Source organism: Paramormyrops kingsleyae, chromosome 9 (assembly GCF_048594095.1).
Source record: "Paramormyrops kingsleyae isolate MSU_618 chromosome 9, PKINGS_0.4, whole genome shotgun sequence".
NCBI classification, from domain to species: Eukaryota; Metazoa; Chordata; class Actinopteri; order Osteoglossiformes; family Mormyridae; genus Paramormyrops; species Paramormyrops kingsleyae.
The window spans coordinates 25,790,905-25,812,713 of NC_132805.1; the positions used below are offsets into that span (position 1 = coordinate 25,790,905).

General features: G+C 44.8%; 4 protein-coding genes across 13 annotated transcripts; 2 read left to right on the forward strand and 2 right to left on the reverse strand.

Moving 5' to 3' along the window:
• Positions 1–1,080: 1,080 nt before the first annotated feature.
• On the forward strand, positions 1,081–5,859 carry prpf31 (PRP31 pre-mRNA processing factor 31 homolog (yeast)). Its single transcript, XM_023830130.2, has 14 exons — positions 1,081–1,269; positions 1,734–1,952; positions 2,042–2,102; positions 2,227–2,310; positions 2,961–3,058; positions 3,271–3,377; positions 3,488–3,657; positions 3,739–3,896; positions 4,023–4,112; positions 4,519–4,646; positions 4,734–4,806; positions 5,055–5,183; positions 5,375–5,473; positions 5,578–5,859. Exons 2-14 carry the CDS (start codon positions 1,734–1,736, stop codon positions 5,695–5,697), a joined length of 1,536 nt encoding a protein of 511 aa, XP_023685898.1. The 5' UTR covers positions 1,081–1,269; the 3' UTR covers positions 5,698–5,859.
• A 476-nt stretch (positions 5,860–6,335) lies between these two features.
• Positions 6,336–14,263, reverse strand: cnot3a (CCR4-NOT transcription complex, subunit 3a). 5 transcript variants are annotated; one of them, XM_023830108.2, is made up of 19 exons: positions 13,955–14,263; positions 13,422–13,531; positions 13,139–13,206; positions 12,971–13,045; positions 12,495–12,584; positions 12,275–12,403; positions 12,077–12,172; positions 11,764–11,977; positions 11,451–11,584; positions 11,088–11,144; positions 10,065–10,929; positions 9,822–9,927; positions 9,604–9,745; positions 8,702–8,803; positions 8,289–8,388; positions 7,966–8,164; positions 7,758–7,890; positions 7,532–7,657; positions 6,336–7,451 (listed from the first exon to the last, which is right to left on the reverse strand). In XM_023830108.2, the coding sequence occupies exons 2-19, from the start codon at positions 13,444–13,446 to the stop codon at positions 7,353–7,355; spliced, it is 2,760 nt and encodes a 919-aa protein (XP_023685876.2). In that variant the 5' UTR covers positions 13,447–13,531; positions 13,955–14,263; the 3' UTR covers positions 6,336–7,352. The 5 variants fall into 5 exon arrangements, with proteins under 5 accessions (XP_023685876.2, XP_023685873.2, XP_023685872.2 ...); XM_023830105.2 differs by having other exon boundaries at positions 11,764–11,983; positions 13,422–13,527; positions 13,955–14,262; XM_023830104.2 differs by having other exon boundaries at positions 11,764–11,983; positions 13,955–14,262.
• A 1,299-nt stretch (positions 14,264–15,562) lies between these two features.
• On the reverse strand, positions 15,563–19,477 carry tfpt (TCF3 (E2A) fusion partner). 6 transcript variants are annotated; one of them, XM_023830159.2, is made up of 7 exons: positions 19,373–19,477; positions 19,246–19,277; positions 18,602–18,874; positions 18,173–18,243; positions 17,999–18,068; positions 17,719–17,874; positions 15,563–16,833 (listed from the first exon to the last, which is right to left on the reverse strand). In XM_023830159.2, the coding sequence occupies exons 3-7, from the start codon at positions 18,872–18,874 to the stop codon at positions 16,726–16,728; spliced, it is 678 nt and encodes a 225-aa protein (XP_023685927.1). In that variant the 5' UTR covers positions 19,246–19,277; positions 19,373–19,477; the 3' UTR covers positions 15,563–16,725. The 6 variants fall into 6 exon arrangements, with proteins under 6 accessions (XP_023685927.1, XP_023685930.1, XP_023685926.1 ...); XM_023830162.2 differs by having other exon boundaries at positions 15,563–16,830; positions 19,246–19,464; XM_023830158.2 differs by having other exon boundaries at positions 19,246–19,464.
• Positions 19,478–19,534: 57 nt separating this feature from the next.
• ndufa3 (NADH:ubiquinone oxidoreductase subunit A3) lies at positions 19,535–21,657 on the forward strand. Its single transcript, XM_023830170.2, has 4 exons — positions 19,535–19,670; positions 20,860–20,934; positions 21,201–21,278; positions 21,481–21,657. Exons 1-4 carry the CDS (start codon positions 19,661–19,663, stop codon positions 21,570–21,572), a joined length of 255 nt encoding a protein of 84 aa, XP_023685938.1. The 5' UTR covers positions 19,535–19,660; the 3' UTR covers positions 21,573–21,657.
• The last annotated feature ends 152 nt before the right edge of the window (positions 21,658–21,809 follow it).

Below are 21,809 nucleotides of genomic sequence, written 5' to 3' on the forward strand. Positions count from 1 at the left end.
CTCGTTTAGTCTAACACTCTTTCTGTCATGGCTGGTCATGACTGGCCTGTCTTCAGTGAAATCCAGCAACACTGAACAAACTTGCTTTTGATGTCTGGCCTCCTATTTCTGACAGTTGTCATAAAGTATATCCTAGCTTAGTTTTCTTCAGTTTCACTACAGCTTATCATTTATTGTACATCAACCCTGTTAATATAATTTTCTTCCCAGTTTAAACACTGGGTGATGTATAATAAAAATACCATGATGTATACCAATGGTGTGACATTCATCAATGATTTGTTTGTGGGGAACTAGTCCCTTACAGGAACTAATCCCTCATATTCACTTCCCTACACAGATTCCTTGTTTTTGTTCTTCCACATCCTCAGAAACGAGAACTGTGAATGAGAGACTCCTTCTCTCAATGACTTGAGTGAGTGAATGAGTGGAGAAACTCCAGGGTGTTTCTCCAGGGTGTTTCTCCAGGGTTGCCAATTGTCACACATCTGGCGTGACACACACGCTTTCAGACTCTCACGCTCATGCAAGAAATTGTCATAACTGAAATACATCTACTGATGTAGTGTACAACCTACATGTGCAGCGATCTCCCATATGCTGCAAATGGATTTTAGAGATGCAACATTTTCACGATTTAAAACTTGCTAGCTATGAGATGAGGTGTTATAGGCCTATTTGCATTTTTAATTAACATGAGTGGGTAAGGTAGAATATTGCCAAGACTTAGACTATAATTCAATAAATATTATTTTTCTCACATGACTTATTGGTGGTATTTAGCTTACTCCTAAGCACTATTTAACCTAAATAATAGGTTATTTTTTTGACATACTGAAGCACAAGTGTTTCAGATCTATTTCATGCAAATAGGAAGTACCACTGAATGAATCTTTTAGGTGAACTGAATCGAGCTGTGTCCCAAAAGGCAGTCATTTCGGCTTTATCTTTAAGGTATAATGAAAGCCTTCGTCTTTAAAAATGGAACAACATGCTTGCTTTACGGTTGTATGTAATTTCGTAAGATACACGTCTAATTGGCTTTCCAAGCGCGTGCGCAGATCATTAATTCTATAAACCTTGGCCTTGGCTGACGTATTAATCACGCGACTGCTCGGCGCGACATCGTGAAAACGTTTAGGCAGACGCTGTTTGCTGTTTGGCTTTGTTTTGCAATTTAATTATCTTGTAGAGACGGTATAAAAAACAGAATACAGAAAGTTTGGATTTTTTTCTGTCTTAAAACGACAGCACTGTCTAACCAGCAGGGTAAGCGCGTCCCATTCTTGTGGTTTAGGAACATTAATGTCGTTCCAGCATTTTTATCAAGTTCTAAATTGTTAGTTTAAACGTATTTCTGCAGTAAATTATTCCTGAAGCCAGGCTTCCTTCGTATATATTTTGTTTACTTGTTACAGTTGTTCACTTGACAGGATTATATTTATAGATGCCTAACTGAGTGCTGTTTCGGTTAAATTATATCTCGTGTAATTTTACGTTCAGGTGCAGTGATAATGATTTCGTCGCTTAAATATTTTGTACCAGCACAGCATTTAGATAGATATTACGCCTGTATTTTGAAAAATTCTGGTATGCATTTACAAGTATTGAATAGTAATTGTACAATAGCTTCATTTTCGTATTTACCTGCAGTGTCTTTTGCAAATTACTGTTATAGAAGATATGCGGTGTTGGCGATATTACAGATATACTTGGTTTCCGTTTTGTTTCAGATGTCTCTGGCTGATGAACTTTTAGCAGATTTAGAGGAAGCTGGAGATGAAGGTGAAGATGGTCTTTACCCAGGTGATGAAGATGGGGATGGTGAAGGGGAGGCAGGTGAAAGGGACGGAGTGGGAGGAGGCTTGGAGGACATACCTGAAGAGATGGAGCTGGACTACAGTGGAACTGAGTCAGTCACATCAATTGCAAAACTCAGACACAGCAAGCCAGTGAGTCTTATAGAATATGCCACTTCTTGTTGCTTAACGGCAGTTTGTGTTCTGTTCTTTCATTGATAGTCTTTTCCTTCTCGATACAGTTTTCTGATATCATGGAGAAGATTTCTGAGTATGTAGGGAATCAGCGAAAAAACACAGATGGTAATATTCCGATGTTTGTAACTTTCTTCACTATTAGTATGGTGGCAAAGGCTTCCTGTTAAGTGTGGGGTCTGTTTCCATCTTTACATAACCTTTTGCTCCTCTAACACACGGTGACTTTTAGTTTCAGGTCCAGTAGAAGCAGACCCAGAGTACAGATTGATTGTGGCTGCCAATAACTTGACGGTGGAAATCGACAATGAGCTCAGTAAGTGCAAAAATGTGCGTGTGTATATATTTACAAAAAAATGTACATTCCAGGTTTCTGTCATTTTCAGCACAAAAGTTTGCATTGATTTTAACCTTTTTTGTAAGTAAATTTAAGTGTAGTGATTACATCACATAACAAATGCCTCGCCTAACAAAGCAGTTCCATTACTTCTGCTGCCATACATCTACAGAGTTGTGGGTTTGAATCCCACCTCATCCTCTGCATATGTTGAGTTTGCGTTTCCCTGCAGTCCAAAAACATGCCACTAGATGAAATGGTTTCGCCAAATTTCCCCTAGTGCAGGGGTTTCAAACTCCATTCTTGAAGGGCCGGAGCCCTGTGTTAGTTCTTTCCCTGTTCAACCACAGGACTGGAGTCTGACACCCCTGCCCTAGTGTGTGATTGTGCCTGTATGCCCCCTCCTAAATGGCTGGCGTCCCATGCTCAGTGTCCCCTGGCTTTTGCCTTGTGATCTACAAACACAGTGACAGATAGTGACAAGCACTAGCTAAGCAGTATCACTGTATAAATGATGTTGGGGCGTGCTTTATGTGAGTCATGTGAGTACCTTGCTTTAGACGTCTGCCTTTGGTTCCTTGGATGTTGCACGATTCTTGTGTGATTCATCATGCTGCCTTTTGCTACAGACATCATCCACAAGTTTATCCGAGACAAATATTCAAAAAGATTCCCTGAGCTTGAATCCTTGGTACCAAACTCTCTGGATTATATCCGGACTGTCAAGGTAAATATTGTTGCTGTTGTGTTTTTTTTTTTTTTTTTTTTTTTTTGGTGTGTGTGTTTTTTGAAGTAATTTTAGAAAACGCTTTCAGTACAATTTGTATTCGTAAGGGACTGTATGACTGGTTTGTGTAAATAAAAATAAAGAAAAAAACCTTTGTGTGCATAAGAAAGTGAATTGAATAATGCAAGTCTCTGCCTTTGACTCTTTCTTAGGAACTGGGTAACAACTTGGATAAATGCAAGAACAATGAGACTCTCCAGCAGATTCTAACTAATGCCACCATAATGGTTGTCAGTGTGACTGCTTCAACAACCCAGGGGTGAGACCTGATACCACGCAGACTTGTAGAGGCCAGAGGTTTCATTTTGTGCCTTAATTTAAATCCATAAAACAGCATTTTAAAAGCTAACCCTCGTTAATCTGCAATAGGTCATTACTGGGTGATGATGAGCTTCAGCGATTGGAGGAGGCTTGTGACATGGCTCTGGAATTAAACCAATCGAAGCACACGATCTATGAATATGTGGAGTCCAGGATGTCTTTTATTGCACCCAATCTTTCCATCATCGTCGGAGCTTCCACCGCGGCCAAGATCATGGGTGAGTGAGCCGAAGGGCTGAATGATTGGAGATATCTCTCCCGAAGTCCAAGTGTCACGCAGCCTGACTCTCTGCACCCAGGCATTGCCGGAGGCCTCACCAACCTGTCCAAGATGCCAGCATGTAACCTGATGCTACTGGGCGCTCAGCGTAAGACCCTGTCCGGGTTCAGTAGCACCTCCCTGCTCCCGCACACCGGCTACATCTACCACTGCGATGTGGTGCAGTCCCTGCCCCCTGTGAGTATGTGGCAGTCCGCAGGCTGGTTTTGTATCTGAGTGTTCCTGGCCTGCCGAGCTCCATTTGGACCCCCAGCCGCTGTTCTGTGACGCGAGATGACAGCTAGTGCGTGTAAACATCCACAGGACCTGCGCAGGAAGGCGGCCCGACTAGTGTCAGCCAAGTGCACCCTGGCTGCGAGAGTGGACGGCTTTCACGAGAGCCCTGATGGCAAGGTAGGTGGGTTTAGTGGGTGATTTGGGGGGGAGGGGGGACTTTCCAAGCTTCGAAGTGGTTTAGGCCTTTAGAGTGGTGCTAGCCCAGTCATATACAGTGGAACTAAGGTGTGTATCATGGGCCCTGATTATTAGGTTGGCAAGCTAACTTGTAGGATTTAAGGTAGTCTGGGCTAAATGTCAGTGAACAAAGACAGTCCAGTTAAGCTGGAATACCTTAAATCCGATAACTTATCTAGCTAACATCTCACTTCATGATACAGGCTTCCAGTCTGCTTATGCAATAATTCTCAAGACGTCTTTCTGTTGCATATGTACTGTTGTAGTGAAGGGAGCCTGAAGCTGGCTCACACTTTGCTGTGGGTGGGTGGGGCTCTTTTTTTTTTTTTTTGCTGGTTTTTCTCAGGTTGGCTGTGAACTGAAGGAGGAGATTGAGAGGAAGTTCGACAAATGGCAGGAGCCGCCCCCTGTGAAGCAGGTGAAGCCCCTGCCCGCCCCCCTGGATGGACAGCGGAAGAAGCGAGGGGGGAGGAGGTATGTGTGCGTCCCCGATTTTGCTCCGTTTGTAAGGTTCATGGTTTAATGTCCGTCTGTCATCCTCTGCTCACCGCTTGCTGTCAGGTACCGTAAAATGAAGGAGCGTCTGGGACTGACAGAGATCAGGAAAAACGCCAACAGGATGACCTTCGCCGAGGTTGGTGGCTTTGCCTGCCCGTCCCTGTGTACCTCACACTCATAAAGGCTGAATCATTGGGGGGGGCTTCTCCTGCTGTATGTAGAAACATGGCAGGTTTTCATGCAGAGTTCACATGTGGTGTTAATTGGTATCCAGTTCTTTCTGAAAGAATTACTTTTCAGATTAATTTTCCAACAGACAGTATGTAGATGCTGACTTAGTAGGTTGTTAGATTCATGCTGCATTCACCCCTGCCGTCCTGATAGATCGAGGATGACGCCTACCAGGAGGATCTGGGCTTCAGCCTCGGGCAGCTCGGCAAGTCGGGGAGCGGACGTGTCCGGCAGGCTCAGGTTAACGAGGCCACCAAGGCCAGGATATCGAAGTCTCTGCAGGTACCGTGGTGTGAAACCATCTTCCGTCACCCTCGTGCATTTGCCATGGGTCACTCATACGCTGCTTGGCTGTGATTGGGCCAGCTGATCTTCCTGCTTCCATGATGCTGTTGATATGTAATTATATGCTTTGATATTGTTGAGAATCTGTGTGCATCGGTCACGTGTGAACGCTGTATCTCTTCCTACAGAGGACTTTACAGAAACAGAGCATGGTGTACGGGGGCAAGTCCACCGTCAGAGATCGCTCCTCCGGGACCAGCTCCAGCGTGGCCTTCACCCCCCTGCAGGTGGAGCAGTGCTTATCATAACCCCACTAACAATACAGAATGATGGTCCCCCTTATACAGACTGGATTACTCTGAGAGTCTATAAATCTTTTCTCTTCCACTAGGGACTGGAGATCGTCAATCCCCAAGCGGCAGAGAAGAAGGTGGCTGAGGCCAACCAGAAATACTTCTCCAACATGGCGGAGTTCCTCAAAGTCAAGAGGGAGGGTGAGGGTAAGCTGTGAGGCCTCTGAGCTTGAGCAGCCGTGGGGGGCTTTGATGTACATAGATTCCCCCCCATGGACTCCTAGCTCATATGTAATGTGCAACTTCACAAGTTTTATGCAGCTTCTGTTTGGTTGGAGTTGCATGTCATTTTGTTTTAATAAAGTAACCATCCTATGGAACAGTTGTTGGTCAGAGTCTCATGGTCATTGACTGCATACATCCATCTCTTCTGCAACTGCTTGTCCTATTCAGGGTCTGGGGGTTAGGGGGGTCAGGATGGGGCACAAACTCATTGTAGGGCACACTCACACCTACGGGCAATTTGGTAACTGACTTGCAAACTCCCCACGTATGGAGCCCTGGCAGTGACTTGAATCCTAGTCCCAGAAATGAGGCAACTGCGGTAACTACTGGCCCAGGTGACATACATTTTTTTTTTCCCCCATACTTCAGAAAATGAGACTGAATTTTGAAGTATGGTTAAATATTGTACAAAATTCTGATTTTCAGGGTAAAGGTTAAATTTATACTTGAAGTGGTGGGAGTGAACACACCTGTAACATTCATGGGTAATAGGTTTGAAATATCAAGCATGTGATATTTTCCAGTACTTTGACATTTTAAAACATGCCACCAGTAATCATGCACCGGCAAATGTAAAAATCAGGCTTTAGTATTTACATCCAGCAAAATTTCACACACGGCAGTAAAAATTTAAATTTATGAAAACATTTATTACAGTATTAAATCCACTCCTCCTTTTGTGGTTCTGACCAACGGCAAGGAGGCTTCAGCTTTGAGAGACAGCCCCATTGTGCTGGCTCTTCTCCCCAGCAACCTGAAATGATCCACACACTATATCCTTCCTGAAGTCCTGCAAGAGATTGCACTTCAAAGGATGGTTTAAACGAAAAGTCATTCAATGAGCCCATTTAAGCCTGAAATCTGGAAAAGGCCAATGAGGACATGAACAGCTGCGGCAGAGATCGGCTCACACCAGCAGCATCCCTCTGCTTACTATCCTATTCAGACAGATGACTTGGTTTTCGCAGGCAGGACTACCTTGGGTGGCTAGAGGAACCTGCAAAACTCAGCTGGTGTTACAGGCAGTAACTGACTGGGCACACAAACAGCCACCAAATGGCTTGACTGGCTCCCCCTGCTGGGGACAAAATTATTAGCCTGGCACTAGAGCTTTATAGCTGACAAGCGCATGTGAGCAGGGGGAATAGTACAGGCCTGGTAAGATTGGTCCTACACCTTCACACCCATTGCATAGCAGGTTTATACCCATGTCAGCCTGAAATGCAAGTCAGCAGGTATAGACACAGGAACACACATCTGAGGGGGGGCCTTAATGCCATCACCAGCAGGCACACACACGGTATGAAGGGCCGCAGATCGCAACGGCGTCACCGATAACCTGGTCCCGTATTTTTCCACTTCTTGACATGGCCATTTCGCAGCATTTAAATTACACCGAACAAAATACCATCTTCCGCCATTTAGGTCATAAAGAATTTCAATCACATTACAGGAAGGGGGAGGCACGTGCATTAAGAGGCGTCTCTCAGGGGGAAAACTCTGCCTCCGGTTGGCATGCCGGGGTCACACGAGGAATGTCAGCCGGGCCGCAAACCGCCCCCATCCCCCAACCCCCCCGCTGGCAGCCTCACTGGAGGTCGCGGTCTTCCAGGTAGCGATACTCGAAGGTGAAGCCCTCCTTCTTCCTCTGGCCCCATTTTTCATAGTCAAAGTAAATGTAGGTCCCCTGGAAAGCAGAAGCCATTAGAAGGCAGCTTAGTCGCAGCCAGACATGGCAGCCTACCAAGCCTCCGGGGCGGGCTGTACCTGCTCAAACTCATCTGTGATGGTCTTGGGTTCCTCATGCCTCTGGAACCACATCATGTATTTGGTGTGGAACCTCCACGACTGCTTCTTCAAGGCCTTGGCTGCCAGGTATTGCGCCTTGGTGCCCTACGGGGTAAAGGAGCAGCTATGAACCCAACTGCAATGCTGCTCCCCCCCCCCCCCCCCCACGTTTGGGGGATGGATGGGAGCCGTCGGCTCTGCCTACCTCAAGGTAGTAGAAGATGAAGAAGAGCGTCTCTGTGGAGAGTCTCTGGTAAAACTCCACAGAGTCCGAGTGAGGCGGAGGCACCAGCTGGTGGAAGGGCAGGGTGGGGCACGCATTCCTCATCAGGTACTGCCTGCAGGAACACACAAGTCAAGCCACGGCACATCCACAGCCACCTGGGGCGCCCCCTATCTGACGGACAGGGTACCTGATTCTCTCTGAGTCGGAGGGGTGAGGCATGTGCGCCCAGGCCGACTCCTGCATGGCCTGCTGGTAGAGCTGCTCTTTGGAGAGTGGCACAGGACCCAGGGGACACACGCCCAGCGAAGGAGGGATGCTTACTTCAGACAGGGAGGGCTGGGGAGCAGCTGGCAGGCCGGGGGCAGCCGCAGAGCCGGTGAAGAGGTCTACAGCAAGCAGGAGAGGGTACACAGTCGCATTTAGGAGGTATAGGGGAGGCACAAGCATTAGCCAAGACTCTTCATCAGCCTGCACCGCACCGAAGGACGCCCTCCGTTAGCCTGTGCTCACCTCGGTCAGGGAGAAGCAGACCTGGCACTTCTGCCTCCATTGCCGCGCCCATCGCCGCTCGCTCTGCCATAGACTTCAGGGAGCTCAGGGGTTCCGGAGCCTTGTGGGGCCGAACACAGGAGAGTCAACAAATTCGGCTCATCTTTGCCTCCCAGCCACCTTATCATATCCCTCTACGTTTAGAATAGCGCCCCCTGGAGCCCCAGCCTTCCTCCCACTTAACTAATCGTGATCGGCCATCACGGAGTAGTGAAATAACAATATGCTGCAGGTAAGTTGTTAAATATGTACTTCAATGACAAAAAATGACTAGGAAATGATATTTCATGAGAAAACACAGACAAACCCAGGACGTTACCCTGGCACCAAGCTCCTGCACGCTGACCCGCATGTGCCATTCGCCAGCCACCTACCTGACACTGCTTTCTCTTCCGCGTGTTTGCTGAGGCCGCGATCGGTCCCGGCGGCTCTCCGGCCCCCGCATCCATCAGGATCTGACGGAGATCTGTAGCAAGCTGAGCGACAAGAGAGAATGGCCTACATGAGTACTGTATATATATGATACAAGTGATTTAACTGAAACACCCTCAGGGCCAACAGGACACTTAGGGTGTCAAGCTCGTGTGTAGACTTTGCAAACAACACATCTGGGTGGATTTCTAAGGTCACACAACACTGCAGTCAGGCATGTTAGTGTTACTGAAGCCCAGTTCAGAGCAGCTACACTGTCTGAGTGAGACATACGGCAGCGGCGCGTCTAGAACGTTGGAACGGCACCTTTTTTGGTGAAGCAAAATTTGGTGAAGCAGTTTTCAGGTGCGCGCTCTCTCTCTCTAATTTTTCTTAATCAAACATTCTATTTTTGATGCCCAATGAATGTAGAAAGACGGGGCTTGCGGTAGCAATGCGGGCAGTGTGGACCACCGCAAGGACACGCACTGCACACAGCACGCATGCACTAAGGACAAACACTGACAGGGGAAAACCCAAAACTCCATCCACACACAATATTCCATTTAAACATTCTGCATAAACAATAACTGCTAGGTTTCTATATCTAAGATTTAACACTATTAGAAAGCTGCATTTAATTACACATTTTAATTAATACACTTGGGGGCAATTCCCAAATAAGGAAACCAACAATTATCTGGATATCAAAGTAGCTAGCTGGCATCTCAGCACTGGATGGACATTACTCAAGTACAGGTTAAGCCACATTAGAAACATCAAAATGACCTGGAGGTATTGGTATTTACTCAGCACCTCAGTCCACCCCCCCCCCACCCCCTCACTTTGACAGCACGACTCTCACCTTGATGCCTTCTGAGCTTGATGGGTAGGAGTGAGGCCCGTTGAGCAGGCTGCCCCCTGCTGGCTTACTCTCGCCATAGGATGGTGAGGGGGAGCTGGGGGACAGACTCATGGAGCGCAAAAGACTGGAGCCACCGTCCTTACTGAGGGAAGGAAGGTGGGCACGTTCAGAGAGGGTCGAAAAGCACGCATAAAGCAGGAGTGCAACAGAACACTCACGGCTGATTGGCTGTGGAGCTCAAGGAGGAGGGCTGGCTATCTGGTGATTGGCTGGTACTGTTGAGGGCGGAGTCAGGCAAGCTGTCAGCAACAACAGCACTGTAACCTAGAATAGAAGCAACATACAAACACTATAGCTATTGACTATATGTAAAAACATCATGCACATTCATCTTGGTATGCTTCAAAATACTCAACACAAAGGCTAATCAGTTTGAAGCCATCAAAAATGCAAACACTCACTTGTGCCGCCGTTCTGTTTCTGTCCACTAGATGGCCTGACAGGAATGCCACTTCCTGTCCCGCTTGCCCCGGCGCTCCCTATGCTGCTACCTATCACCCCCACGGAACTTCCTGGAGTCACACTGATGGGGGTCATGGACACCTGCGCCGAGGCCGTGATGGCAACCTGAGTACCAAGGCCCAGGATCCCATTGCTGGCACCAGCGAGTCCAGGAGCTGAACCAAGCAGTGCCACAGAAGTGCTGCTGCCATTGTTACTGCCGCCGCTGGCCCCTCCGGGAGAGGCTGCACTACCCAAGCTTCCTCCGACCGACCCCGCCAAGCCGACTCCTGCCCCTCCTGACGCAGCCGCCTGTGCGTATGCCGCAGGGGAGGAGCCGGACAGGAGGGCGGCTGCAGTACCGAGAGGCGCCGGCTTCCCGGAGAGGCCTAAACCAGAGACCTGGCTCGTACCATTTGGCCCCGGTACTGCACTTTTGGCCAAACCCAAACCCTGACCTATTCCTACAGCCAATGTGGGAGTAGATCCCGGAAGTGCCTGGGGTTGGGAGCTATGGCCTCCTGAGCCAGGGGCAGTGGAACTGGGAGGCGAGGCAACGGAAGACGTGGGCAGGAGAATGTGGCCTGAGGAGCTCGGGCTGCTGGCAGGGGCTCCGGGGATACAGGCTTTGGCTTGAGACAACGTCTGCAGCTGCTGCTGAATGACGGCGCTAAAGGTGCCAGAGCTGTGGCCGAGCCCCCCCATGCTGCCCCCTGTCCCGCTGCCCCCTGAGGATGTGGCCAGCGAGATCAGCGAAGCCGTCCCAGAAGAGGACGAAGAAGCTGACAAGGACGATAACGAGGGATTTCCGTTCTTCACAGGTGACTGGAAAGGATGAGAGCCAGTTACAGCATATAGTGGACTAGCAGCACATCATTTAAAATGGCAACGACAAAAAGCAGACTAAGCAATTCTTTCCAGGTATTTTAATGTCTTATGCTTCCAGAGACTGCAGGCATTATTGAGACAGATCAGTTGCGTACCTGGCTGACATCACTATCTGTAGAGCGTCCCCTTTTCTTATCATCTTCTGAGTTATCCTGAAACACACACTCCCACATGTAAGCCTTGGCGCCATTTTCATAGATACTGAGCATGTTAGCATTAGCAACATCAAACACTCTCATATACTCCTATACTGCCAACATGTTCTTACACAAGTCATTGGGCCTGTTTCCTCAAGTCATCTATGCCCATTATGAGTTTAAAACCTCTTAACTAATAAGACAACTAAGCTACCAGAAGAGTTTATAAGTGGACTAAACAGGTCTAGAATCATGAACTGGCAACCCAATTATGATAGCAAAGAGGTGACAAGAAAAGCAATGGACCTAGGAGTTCCTTACCACAGCGCAAGCAGCTGGGGATGGAGGGATTGGTGAGGAGGAGGTGGTGGAGGTGGGGGTGCTGCTGGAGTGCAAGAAGATCTCGTCCTCCATGTGAGAGTGCCCAGGTGGAGAAGTGGCCACCACAGATGCAGCTATGGGCCAAAGGAGCATTAGTTCAGCCATTGATTTTGAAGATCTATTGCAGTTCACTTAGACTTTTGAAGACAGAGGATGTCAGCTATAGCTCATCTCCGAGAAATGTGTAAGGAACTAGGGTACATAGTAATCCAGCATAGCCTGAGCATCGTCGAGGAACTTCAGTAGGACTTACAGATGTCCTCGAGGTCAAGGTCGTCATAGAGGAATTCATTCTCCTCAAAGTCGGGGTCCTGTGAAGAGTCGAGATAGTACTCCACATCATCCTTGATCTTGCGGATGGCGTCCACTTGCACGGAGTCGTTGTCCAGCATGCGCAGGATGGTCTCCAGCATGCGGATGTGGTACCTGTGCTTTTCGATGAAGTGCTTCAACTCCTCGATGCGGTCCTGTTTCTTTTAAGAGGGGAAGAGAGGATGCCACTGTTCGGGTATACACCGGAAAAAAGTGGCCATTTTCTCTGAGGAGACCGAAGGAAAAAAACCTACTTCTTTATCGCCCTTCTTCTTACGAGTCTGGACAGACAGAGACTCCACTTCACTCTCAAACTGATCCACCTGCATATTTAGAGTGTCTATCGTGTTCTGGTAGATAGATGGAGGACAAGGAGACCATCACTGTTATTCCTTTTGACAATAAATGACACCAAATCCACCATGTCTATGAATTTCTCACTGGGTGCCTACCGTTAGCCACTGGCCAACCTCCTCCTTCTCTCTCTGGGCAGGGTCCACCTTCTGGGCCAGGCCTAAGCCCTCCTTGGAGTAGGCCTTCGTCTTTGTCTCACGCTCCACGACCTTGAACCGCTCCATTTGCTTTGAACGGAGAGAAAGTGAGGCAAGGCCCATCTGTCAAACACGTCAACGTCAGACACGAGATTCGACATGCAGGAACACCCCGCCCTACCGTCTCAATAAGTTTGCGGTTCTCCACCAGCTGCCTTTTGTCTTTGATTTCACTGGAGGCCACCCAAGTCTTTATCTGGTCTCGGAGTCGCTGGAAAATAGAGTGGTCAGTGATGAGGGACAGTACATGGAGGCACCCCACCAAACAGCATCTTACAGCTTGAAGCCTACCCCAGGCAGCACAGGACGCAAGGCTGGAGGACACCCTGAATGGGAGTCCATCACACAGCATACACACACAATGGACAATTTAGAAATACCAACTAGCCTGTCTGCATATCTCTGGAAGACAGGAGGAGTCCAGGGGACATTGTGGAGATCATGCTAACTTCACACACAGAAAGAGACATGGGACTCAAACCCCCCAACCCTGGAGATGTGAGGCAGCAGTGCGTAAATAGAACTAAATACAGTTTAACAGTGACTGGTACAAGTGCACACCCCAGGCAAACGTACAGCTAATCAGTTGGTTCATACCTGTAATTTTTTTATCTCTTTCTTGAGGTCCACTTCATACTTTTCCTTCTGGTTAGCATTGGCCGCATTGTGAAGCTAGGAAACACCAATACCACTCAATTGCAGAGGTGCTCACCTATACACTGACAACCACACCGCACACTGAACAATAACACAAAATATGCTTACCTTCTGCCAGATGTCTTCAAACTGTTCTACACCTTCTGCTACCTTCTTCAAACATCGATCTATTTCACCTGGGTGGAGACTGATATGTTTTAATAGGTGCCCAGCCAAGGCAGTCCCATAAAATCAACCATTACATCATTCTCAGCACTCATTTTGAGGAAAGGACCCGTTAAATCCCGTTTAACTAAATTCATTCCAATAAACATGCATGATGTCTTTAAAGAATGCTATAAAAACACCACGTGGAGCCTAAGTATCAAGTTTCAAGAAATAAACACATTACCTTGTAGCTTTCTCTTGTCTGCCATGACGTTGTTACTATGATACTGTCTGCATGCCGTCTGTGACTTTGATAGGAGGAAGACTTCTGGTAAGACCCAGGGTGTCGACTTTCTGCAACAAAGCATTAGTCACCAAACAACATAGAACCAGAAAAAACTACTACGCCTTACTATGTGCCGGAAGACATTAGCATCAATCCCAATTGGTGACCCACAATGACAAATTCATCTGATTTAAGGATCGACTGATGCTCTGCTTTAGGAGCGCTTCCTGGACATACACTATCAGCCACTGACAAACTTATGTGCATCTGAGAGACGATACTCATAAATATGAGACGATCCCAATCATCGCAAACCTACCCAAAAAGCGAGTAAAGTAACAATAAGGAAAACAGGCACCGCGCTGCAGAAAGCAGCAGTCTGCTCAGCAGACGGGCTCAATCTGGCCATTTCACCCGGCTTAAGAGGCCAGCGTCCCGTATACGCTGTTTAATAATGAGGGTATAACTACCAGGAAGCTGCCTTTCCCTACCTGCAGCCGAAGGAGGCGAAGACACAGATGTATGTTAGTTTGGACGACAGAGCAGAGAGAGACAGCTCAGCAGCCTGCCGTGCAACTGCAGACGTGGTGGGATGAGCTCTTACTTACGAATAACCCAGATACTTTGGTTTTTACCTGAATTACACGTCTTTCCGACTGTGATTAATCGTTGTGTAGTATTATTCTAAATCCCCTACTATGGTTTTATTGCACTTTATGATTTCTGCTTTCGGTAAACAATCAACCGCATATCAAAGATGGTCGCCGAGGGTCCCCCTTTCCGTGCCGCTGTAACGCGGAGGGCCTGGCCGCCCGCCATCTCGGGAGTCCATTGGACGACCGAAAGCAATATCCATCTGCTATTGGCTAATATTGTCCGTCACTCAGCTCCCATAGCGTTACTACTTCCGTAGAAATATCGCCGTGATTGGCTTAAATTCTCGACTGAAAGGCGATAATGAGCGAAATGGTTTAGGAAAGGGCCTGATAGCTTCGGAATGAAAATTGTCTCCATCCTTCTTCATCCGGATGCTGTGTCTGTATGTTTCCTTTTGGATTTAATGACACAGCACTGTATGTTCGACTGTGTTCTACATACTATGCGTATGGCCAAGAATTCGGCCGCTAGAATTAATAAAGTTTATCTTATCTAATATAATGCAGCGTTTCCCTCTTTGTGAAGTCATTTAACCAGTATTGTTAAAATTGATATACCGCGCTATGTTGACCTGGGACATAAAATAACAAATATAAACGAAATCTGAATGTAATACTTGGGCATCCATCAATTGAATTTCATAATTAAATCCTTGATGGATGATTGATTTGCTTACTTTTGCCACCCACAATAGGACAAAGTCCTGAATATCAGCAGGCAGGTTGGTGTTAAAGGTGATGGTTTACTTGATACTTTCCGCCCATGTTTCATGTTATTTTCTCTTTCCTCTCATTTGTTTGCCCTAGTTTAGATTACACTTGTATTATTTTCATGTATATTCTTAATAATTTGCAAAGTATGCATGACTTCCCTGCAACCCTGACTATAACTGGCTGGCTGGGTGGGTGGGTAGATAGTTGGATGGATGGATGTGCAGGCTTACAGGATGACTTGTATTTTGGATGAAGGGCAGCATCAAGTTAACACTACTCTCTTCATCAGTGGACCTTGTTAAAACTTTAAACATGGAACTTTTAGACAAATTTAGTGTCAGCAGGTAATCTCAGAGAACAATGCATTTAATCAGAAATCAAGGCCAATATCAGCATATTGCTATCTTAATGTGAAGGCACTTTATTCATTCCAGTACTATAACCTTTAAATTTTGGATAGGGTGGCTGTATTAGTCATTTTCAAGGGGTCAAACACATAGAATTACAGCAGAATGAAGGACTGGCTGTTTTTCAATCCTGTGTTCTAGGTTGCAGCACTCTTTATACCACCTGCCTGATTATGTGTAATATAATAATCATATTTGTCTTCTGAGATCAGATGCAGATGGACCCCTGACTGGACCGTTTTTCTGTTGCTGTATGTCTCATCATGAACTATTCTGTGTTATGTCAAATAACTTACGGCATAATGACTTATCTTAGACTGAATTAAATTGAAACTTTATTTGTCATTTACACAGGTACAGAAATTCCAGTACATTGGAATTCTTGCATGGTTTCTTCTGTCAAGGTTTACAAACAACAAAACAGACTCTGAGAATTAGAACAATAATTCAGGTTTTTACTATAAAATTAAATAAACAGATACAAATATAAACAAGGAGCTTTAGGGATGGACAAACACAGTGTCTTCAGTGTCGGGGGGGGGGGTAAGTGTATGAGACCAGTTTGTCGATGACATTGGGTGGGACTGGGAGCTTCTGAGTGTTCTTAGGAACCATCTTGGGGATGCTAGGAAGGAGCTGTTGTAAAAACCTCCTGCACCCGATAATAAACTCTGTTCTTTGGTGTCAGAGGCAGGGGGGACACTGGAGATTTTGGGCCCCATGAAAGTACATCATAATGGGCACCCAACCCAGACCAATCCAGCTATGTTCCACATTTTTAGGGCCCAAAACGTCCTGACTTTCCCCCTCTATGCAATGCCACTGGTGTGAGGTTAGACCCCCTTCCCGCTGAACACTGAGTGTCTTGGTTGATGGGGGTCTTTGAGGACGGCCCCTGCTTTATTCCCAACTCCTTTATGAAGCGTAATCCTTACTACTACATTATGGTTACTTTGGTGAATGATACAGCTGCAATTGTGCTTCTGGAAATTTTCTGGAAAATTATATTGGTCACAACAGCATTTCCTCAAATTCCCCCAAGCAGACATGCACAACAGAATACTATAACTATTTTACCTCCTATACTCTTTACTTTTAAGTTTGAACTTATATCCATAACCCATTAATCCATTTTCTGACTTCATTGTGATCTATACTAATATAACTTACAGGATATATTTTAAAAGCCACATCTCACAATAACTGGTCACCATTTTTAATGCAAAACACAAAACGACCGTCAAAAATTTAGACAAAGCATTGCAATTAATATAAAGAACGCTTTAATTTTAATTTTATTTTGCAATAACTAAAATACAAAATAATGTTATAAAACTATACTGTTATTTTTATGTGCTTTATTTTTCCAGCAAAGCACACCATACCAATCAAATCTATAATTCACTAGTAAAACTACCAAAAGGTAGAATTAACAAACATATGCACTGAAAGTTTTATTTAAACTGATACTGTACTGTGAGAGTCCTATAAGGGGGGGGCACTGTGGGTGTTGGGTAAATGAGAGAGCGCTGTTGGGCTCGGGAATCCTCGGAACTGTGGGTCAGTCAGCATGGAGAGGTCTGCTTCTGACTGCTGGGAGGCAGGAGATGATACAGAAAAGATTATGATTAAATTTGATGCAACAATATTATATTGTTTTGTGCCTCACAATGACAACTGTGTACAGATTATCTGAAGCAAGACAAGAGGGCAGCTCGCTTATAAATAAGGATGTAAAAAGCCCCAAATCCAGATCTTTCCATTTTCATGATGTCCACATAGGGCAGTGTTATTCAACTCACGGTCCTCGAGGTCCGAGCACTGCTGGTTTTCCAGCCTTCCTTTACCTGTCAGTCAGGTGTGAAGCCTCTGACCAATCGGAATCAGTAATTATTAAACAACTACCTGGGAGAACTGAAAACACGGCCTGGATTTGGAATCGAGGTCCAGAGTTGAAGAACCCTGACAGGGATATGGGGGAAAAGGAGAGCTACAAGCCTGTCAGCAGACTTGCCAAGTACACCGTGCCTGGTATAAACTAAACCCTGGTTTAGTAGCTGCTTAGTTTCATTGGCCATACTAAATCTCAACATGATCTCTTCCCCAAAGACCAGAATGTCATGACTGATGACAAATTCACAGACTACATGTTCATTCTGACACTGGTGTAAATTGTTACACCAACACTAATAATAATAATAATAATAATAATTAGTACTTTATTGATCCCCGTGGGGAAATTATCTTTACGCCTCCCTCAACTTGCTCTTTTTTTTGTAGAGCAAGCTGTCCGCGAAGGGCAGCCACCTGTAGCGGCGCCCAGGGAGCTGGGGATTCAGGGTCTTGCTCAAGGACCCGCAGACGTGCTGAGGCTGGGCTTGAACCGGCGACCTTGTGATTACAGGCACACAGCTTAGCCCACTGAGCCACACGCTGCCGGTAGCTAGACGGTGCCTCTCTGTCTCTGGAGTCTCTCACCGGTGCTTCGCGGTCCTTCTCCTTGGGGACACGATGTCTTTTCTTCTTGGGCCCGACAGCAGACTGCAGGGGAATGGAAGGCGAAGAGCCAGCAAACCCATTTGGCCTGTTGTCTTCTCCCCCAGGCAGAGATTCCAGATGGCCCCCACCCTCATCCTGAAAACAAAAGGGCTACTGATTTATCATGTGACACAGACTATTCTATTAATACTGCATCATGGTGATGTCCTATTACATTATAATCCTCCTAAAATGTCAGCAATCAATTCCTTCTTCTCACCTCAAGGAGTATAGTGAGATAGGCACTTCTATAATCATCTCCATAAGAACTGAGAGTTTTCATCAAAAACCTGCATCAGACAGTAGAGTTGTGGGATTAAATTTAGACACAAAGTCAACATTTTTCTTCCCCACAGGCTGTCAATACTTATTCAAAATACTTGGAAGAATCTACCGTCTTTCCTTCTTCAAACGTCGTGTCAGTCTGTGGACCTGATGAAGGCGCCCAAGTATCTTTTCATTCACCTGAAGATAAGATTTTTCAAAAAGTTCATTTATATGTCCTATACAGAAAGTCACATGATGCGTTTTCAGTCAGTATGCCAATTCTTGATTTCAATAATGTACAAATATACCATTAGCCATACATACTAACAGTTCTGGGCATTTCAGGTCCAGAATCTACAAACCCAGACCAAGACTTTGTTTCTACCAACCAGTTGAGTATAAACAGTCACAGAGTATTCAACTGTCTGGTAGAAACAAAATTTTGGTCAGGGTTTGTAGCTTCTGGACCTGAAATGCCCAACACTGTATAGTAATTAGCCACAGTTATTCACGGAGTAATCTTTACCAATTTAATTATAATTTTTATCCAACTTACTTGTTCAATCTCCTTGCAACGCTTGCTTAATGCCAAGTACTTCCTTTTCTCTCGCTCCCTCCTTTCCTCTTCCTCCTCTTCGTCCTCCTCCTCTTCGTCTTCCTCATGTCCAGGCCCTGACCCGTGCTCCGCACTGTGGAGAAGCTCACTTCCACTTGGCCCAAGCTCAACCTCCCCTGGTCCAAGCTCCACTCCCCCAGGTTCCAGTTCTGCTTCCAGAATGTGGCCCCCAAACAGAGGGGGAAGGTCAAGGCCAGAGAAATCTTCCATCATCTGTGTAAAAAACTAAATGAGTTACAGTCTTGTGCCATTGTCCAACACTGAAATATTTTGGTCACAGTTTTTCACTAACATGAAAAAGCAACCACTTTACTTATCAAGTAGCCATCACTTTAATTCTTCATAGTATATCAAGGTTGGCTTTAGTCCTTATACTAGTGTTTATTAAAGTAAAATCATAATAAATGCGCTTATATCCATTCGTGCCACAAATTATTAAAAGAATCACTTGAGCTGTTCTTTAACTGGATAAAGGACTTCTCGTACAATATCCATATATTCTTCCTAACTTTTTAAATGGGTTAAAGCACACACAATTCACACACTAGCGTTAATATGTTTTACCAAAACATAGTAACTGATACCTTGACTGTATATTTACGTCCGAATCCAGTTCCTACAAAACACAACAATAATTTAAGTTACATAAAAAACCGACGTATCCCCAGAACAAAAAAAAAGCATTAGGCACAATTATCTCACTGTTCACACCATCAAAATATTACTCTTCCACGTCGCTTCTATAATGCGTCAGCAAGTTACCGTAAAATAACATATACTGCGCAATTTTATTCAAGTAAGGAAGTCGCGCTTTAATTTCAGTCTTTTTACTTAAAAAAATTAAGCATGTGTCAATATCAGCTCTTTTAGCAGCAAAAATGCACATTGGGTTTTTTCTTTCAATTATTTATTTTTAAACAAGCAATTCATCAACGCCCACTAATGTAACAATTTAACTACAATTCCCATAAGCCCGCTGCGTGACATGCTGAGGGAATCATGGCAGCGCGTAAGTATTTAGAGGAAAGCTTGTTATTTCGTATTTAACTTGTCTTAATGTACCTACAGAAGAATGCAGGACGTTCTGTTACTTAATTGGGAAAACTGACGGTGCTTTCGTTAGTATTCAAATATACGATTTATTTTTTGCGATAAAGGTGACCTTGTTTTAAGGTTCAAAGTGAGGCCATAGGGATAAATAGAAGAACGTCGGATTCTACTCTATTCAACCTCTCGATCTCTGTTTAAGGCTTATTGATATATTTTATTTTGTTGTGTCTTTGACTGCGTGTTACATGCGGATTTTCCCCCATTAGACCTATGGGGATGCCCCATGCGAAGCCATTTCTGATTATTGCTATTCAAAAACGAGTTTAACACCAAGGGAATAGAGTATAATCGGACAGTTTCCAATACTGCTTGTAACTGAGTATTGTGCAATCACAGAAAAAAACACAATTAAAAAGAAATAATGTACTGTTAGGTTTGTAAGAAATATGCACTGATCGACCGAGTATTAAAAAGATTAGTGTCTGCACAGTGCTTTAGTAATATGAATATAAAATGAGTAATATAACATTCCTTAATATACATCAAACAAACTTAAATATATTTTTTTAATTGTAAGACAGTGCTTGTTTATAGACCACTGTGTTCATTTTTATGGAGCATAGTACAGTGTTCACATTGGACAAAGGTGAATATGCTGTTTTGAATGTGGATGAAATTTGTTAAACTTAAACAAAGATTTTCAGTGAATCTGGCCTGGTTAAGGCTTTGGCACTATGAATTGTTAAGCTATTTGCTAGTTTTTTTTTTTTGCAGTCAGCTAACAAAGAACATTAGGCTTCACTTGAGATATTCCAGATCAAATTTAATGAATACTTTTATGTAAAGATCATATCAGTGTAATGAATGCTTTTACAAGATTGTGTTCTTTGGTAAAATGTAGTCTTAGAGTAGATTTTCAGATTCAAAATATCTCTAATCTTGTTTTGTTTCGTTACTGGTCATTTATGAAATGCTTCTTGGATATATGAATGCCTAGAGGACGTATTCTGTTTCGTTTTAGCGTATAGAATGTAACTTTTTTGAATGTAACCATCTTTCACTGATGGAAAATGTGCATTTACTGCTGTTTATGGTTCACTGTATGGACATGGAGTGTGTGAGCTGACTGAGGCCTCTGTCCTCCTCAGGTATTGGATCCTTCCTGAAAAATGCTTGGGCCAAGGAGCCTGTAGTTACAGCTGCATGTGGAATCGGGCTCATGGGTCAGTCCTGATATGAAACATTCAGTCTTCTGTGCACCTCTGATTCCAATATATCCTGCAAACAGCAGTACTCCTTCCTTCTTTCCAGCTAACCCACTCCTGCTCCTTTCCAGTTCTATTCCCATCCGATTGCAAGTTTATTTCATTTAGTGAAATGTTGTTTGTGGTTGTGCTGTCTGACAGCTAAGTTTCATTATCTGTAGTACTGAATAAAGGAGCAGGTTATGTATATGGCTGTGTCTCAGTAACTCTGCTTTCCGCCCTAGCTGTGATCCTGCCTTTAGTGAGTCCGTATACAAAGTACTCGGCAATGATGAATGCAGCTGTGCCCTACAACTACCCAGGTATCCAGTCCAGTATTTCGATTTTATACTCATACAGAGATCAGTTCAAACAAAGTCATTGTAAACATTTTGTAACCCCAAGGCTGTCACAGTGTTAGAGCATAACTTACTATCCTACAGCATCTTTTGAGAAGAAACTTCAAATCAAAGTTGGAGTTTTTGTTGGGGAAATACTCACTTGTTTCTTCTGGCTCTTTTGTAGTGCCTGTCAGAGATGATGGGGACATGCCTGACGTCCCAAGTCACCCCTGCGACCCCCAGGGCCGCAACCTAGACTGGCTAAAAAACTTGTAGCATCAAAGAAATTTCTTTGCTGATTGTATCGCTTTGATTCCTTCGCTGTTAAAGTGTTTAATAATAAACCTCTTTATTTAATGTCGCTCCTTTACGTTCTTTAACATTCCCGGTTGCTGGAAGGAACACTTTTTTGAAAATGTGCTATGGAGTAAAGTTTCCTGCATCGCCTACATTTACCGCATTCTTCAATATTTGAAAACATCTGGTTAAACAAATAAAGAATTAAGATTTCAA

Coding starts and splice junctions, on each gene's coding strand:
- prpf31 (XM_023830130.2), top strand. CDS start 1,734: ATGTCTCTGGCTGATGAACTTTTAGCAGATTTAGAGGAAGCTGGAGAT. Junction 2,103..2,226: donor TCAGCGAAAAAACACAGATG/GTAATATTCCGA, acceptor GGTGACTTTTAG/TTTCAGGTCCAGTAGAAGCA. Junction 5,184..5,374: donor GGATATCGAAGTCTCTGCAG/GTACCGTGGTGT, acceptor CTCTTCCTACAG/AGGACTTTACAGAAACAGAG.
- cnot3a (XM_023830105.2), bottom strand. CDS start 13,446: ATGGCAGACAAGAGAAAGCTACAAG. Junction 13,207..13,421: donor AGACAAGAGAAAGCTACAAG/GTAATGTGTTTA, acceptor GTCTCCACCCAG/GTGAAATAGATCGATGTTTG. Junction 8,389..8,701: donor GGAAGAGAAAGCAGTGTCAG/GTAGGTGGCTGG, acceptor CGGCCCCACAAG/GCTCCGGAACCCCTGAGCTC.
- tfpt (XM_023830159.2), bottom strand. CDS start 18,874: ATGATGGAAGATTTCTCTGGCCTTGACCTTCCCCCTCTGTTTGGGGGC. Junction 18,244..18,601: donor GTTGCAAGGAGATTGAACAA/GTAAGTTGGATA, acceptor TCTTATCTTCAG/GTGAATGAAAAGATACTTGG. Junction 17,875..17,998: donor ATCTCACTATACTCCTTGAG/GTGAGAAGAAGG, acceptor TTTTGTTTTCAG/GATGAGGGTGGGGGCCATCT.
- ndufa3 (XM_023830170.2), top strand. Junction 20,935..21,200: donor ATGTGGAATCGGGCTCATGG/GTCAGTCCTGAT, acceptor TTTCCGCCCTAG/CTGTGATCCTGCCTTTAGTG. Junction 21,279..21,480: donor TGTGCCCTACAACTACCCAG/GTATCCAGTCCA, acceptor GCTCTTTTGTAG/TGCCTGTCAGAGATGATGGG.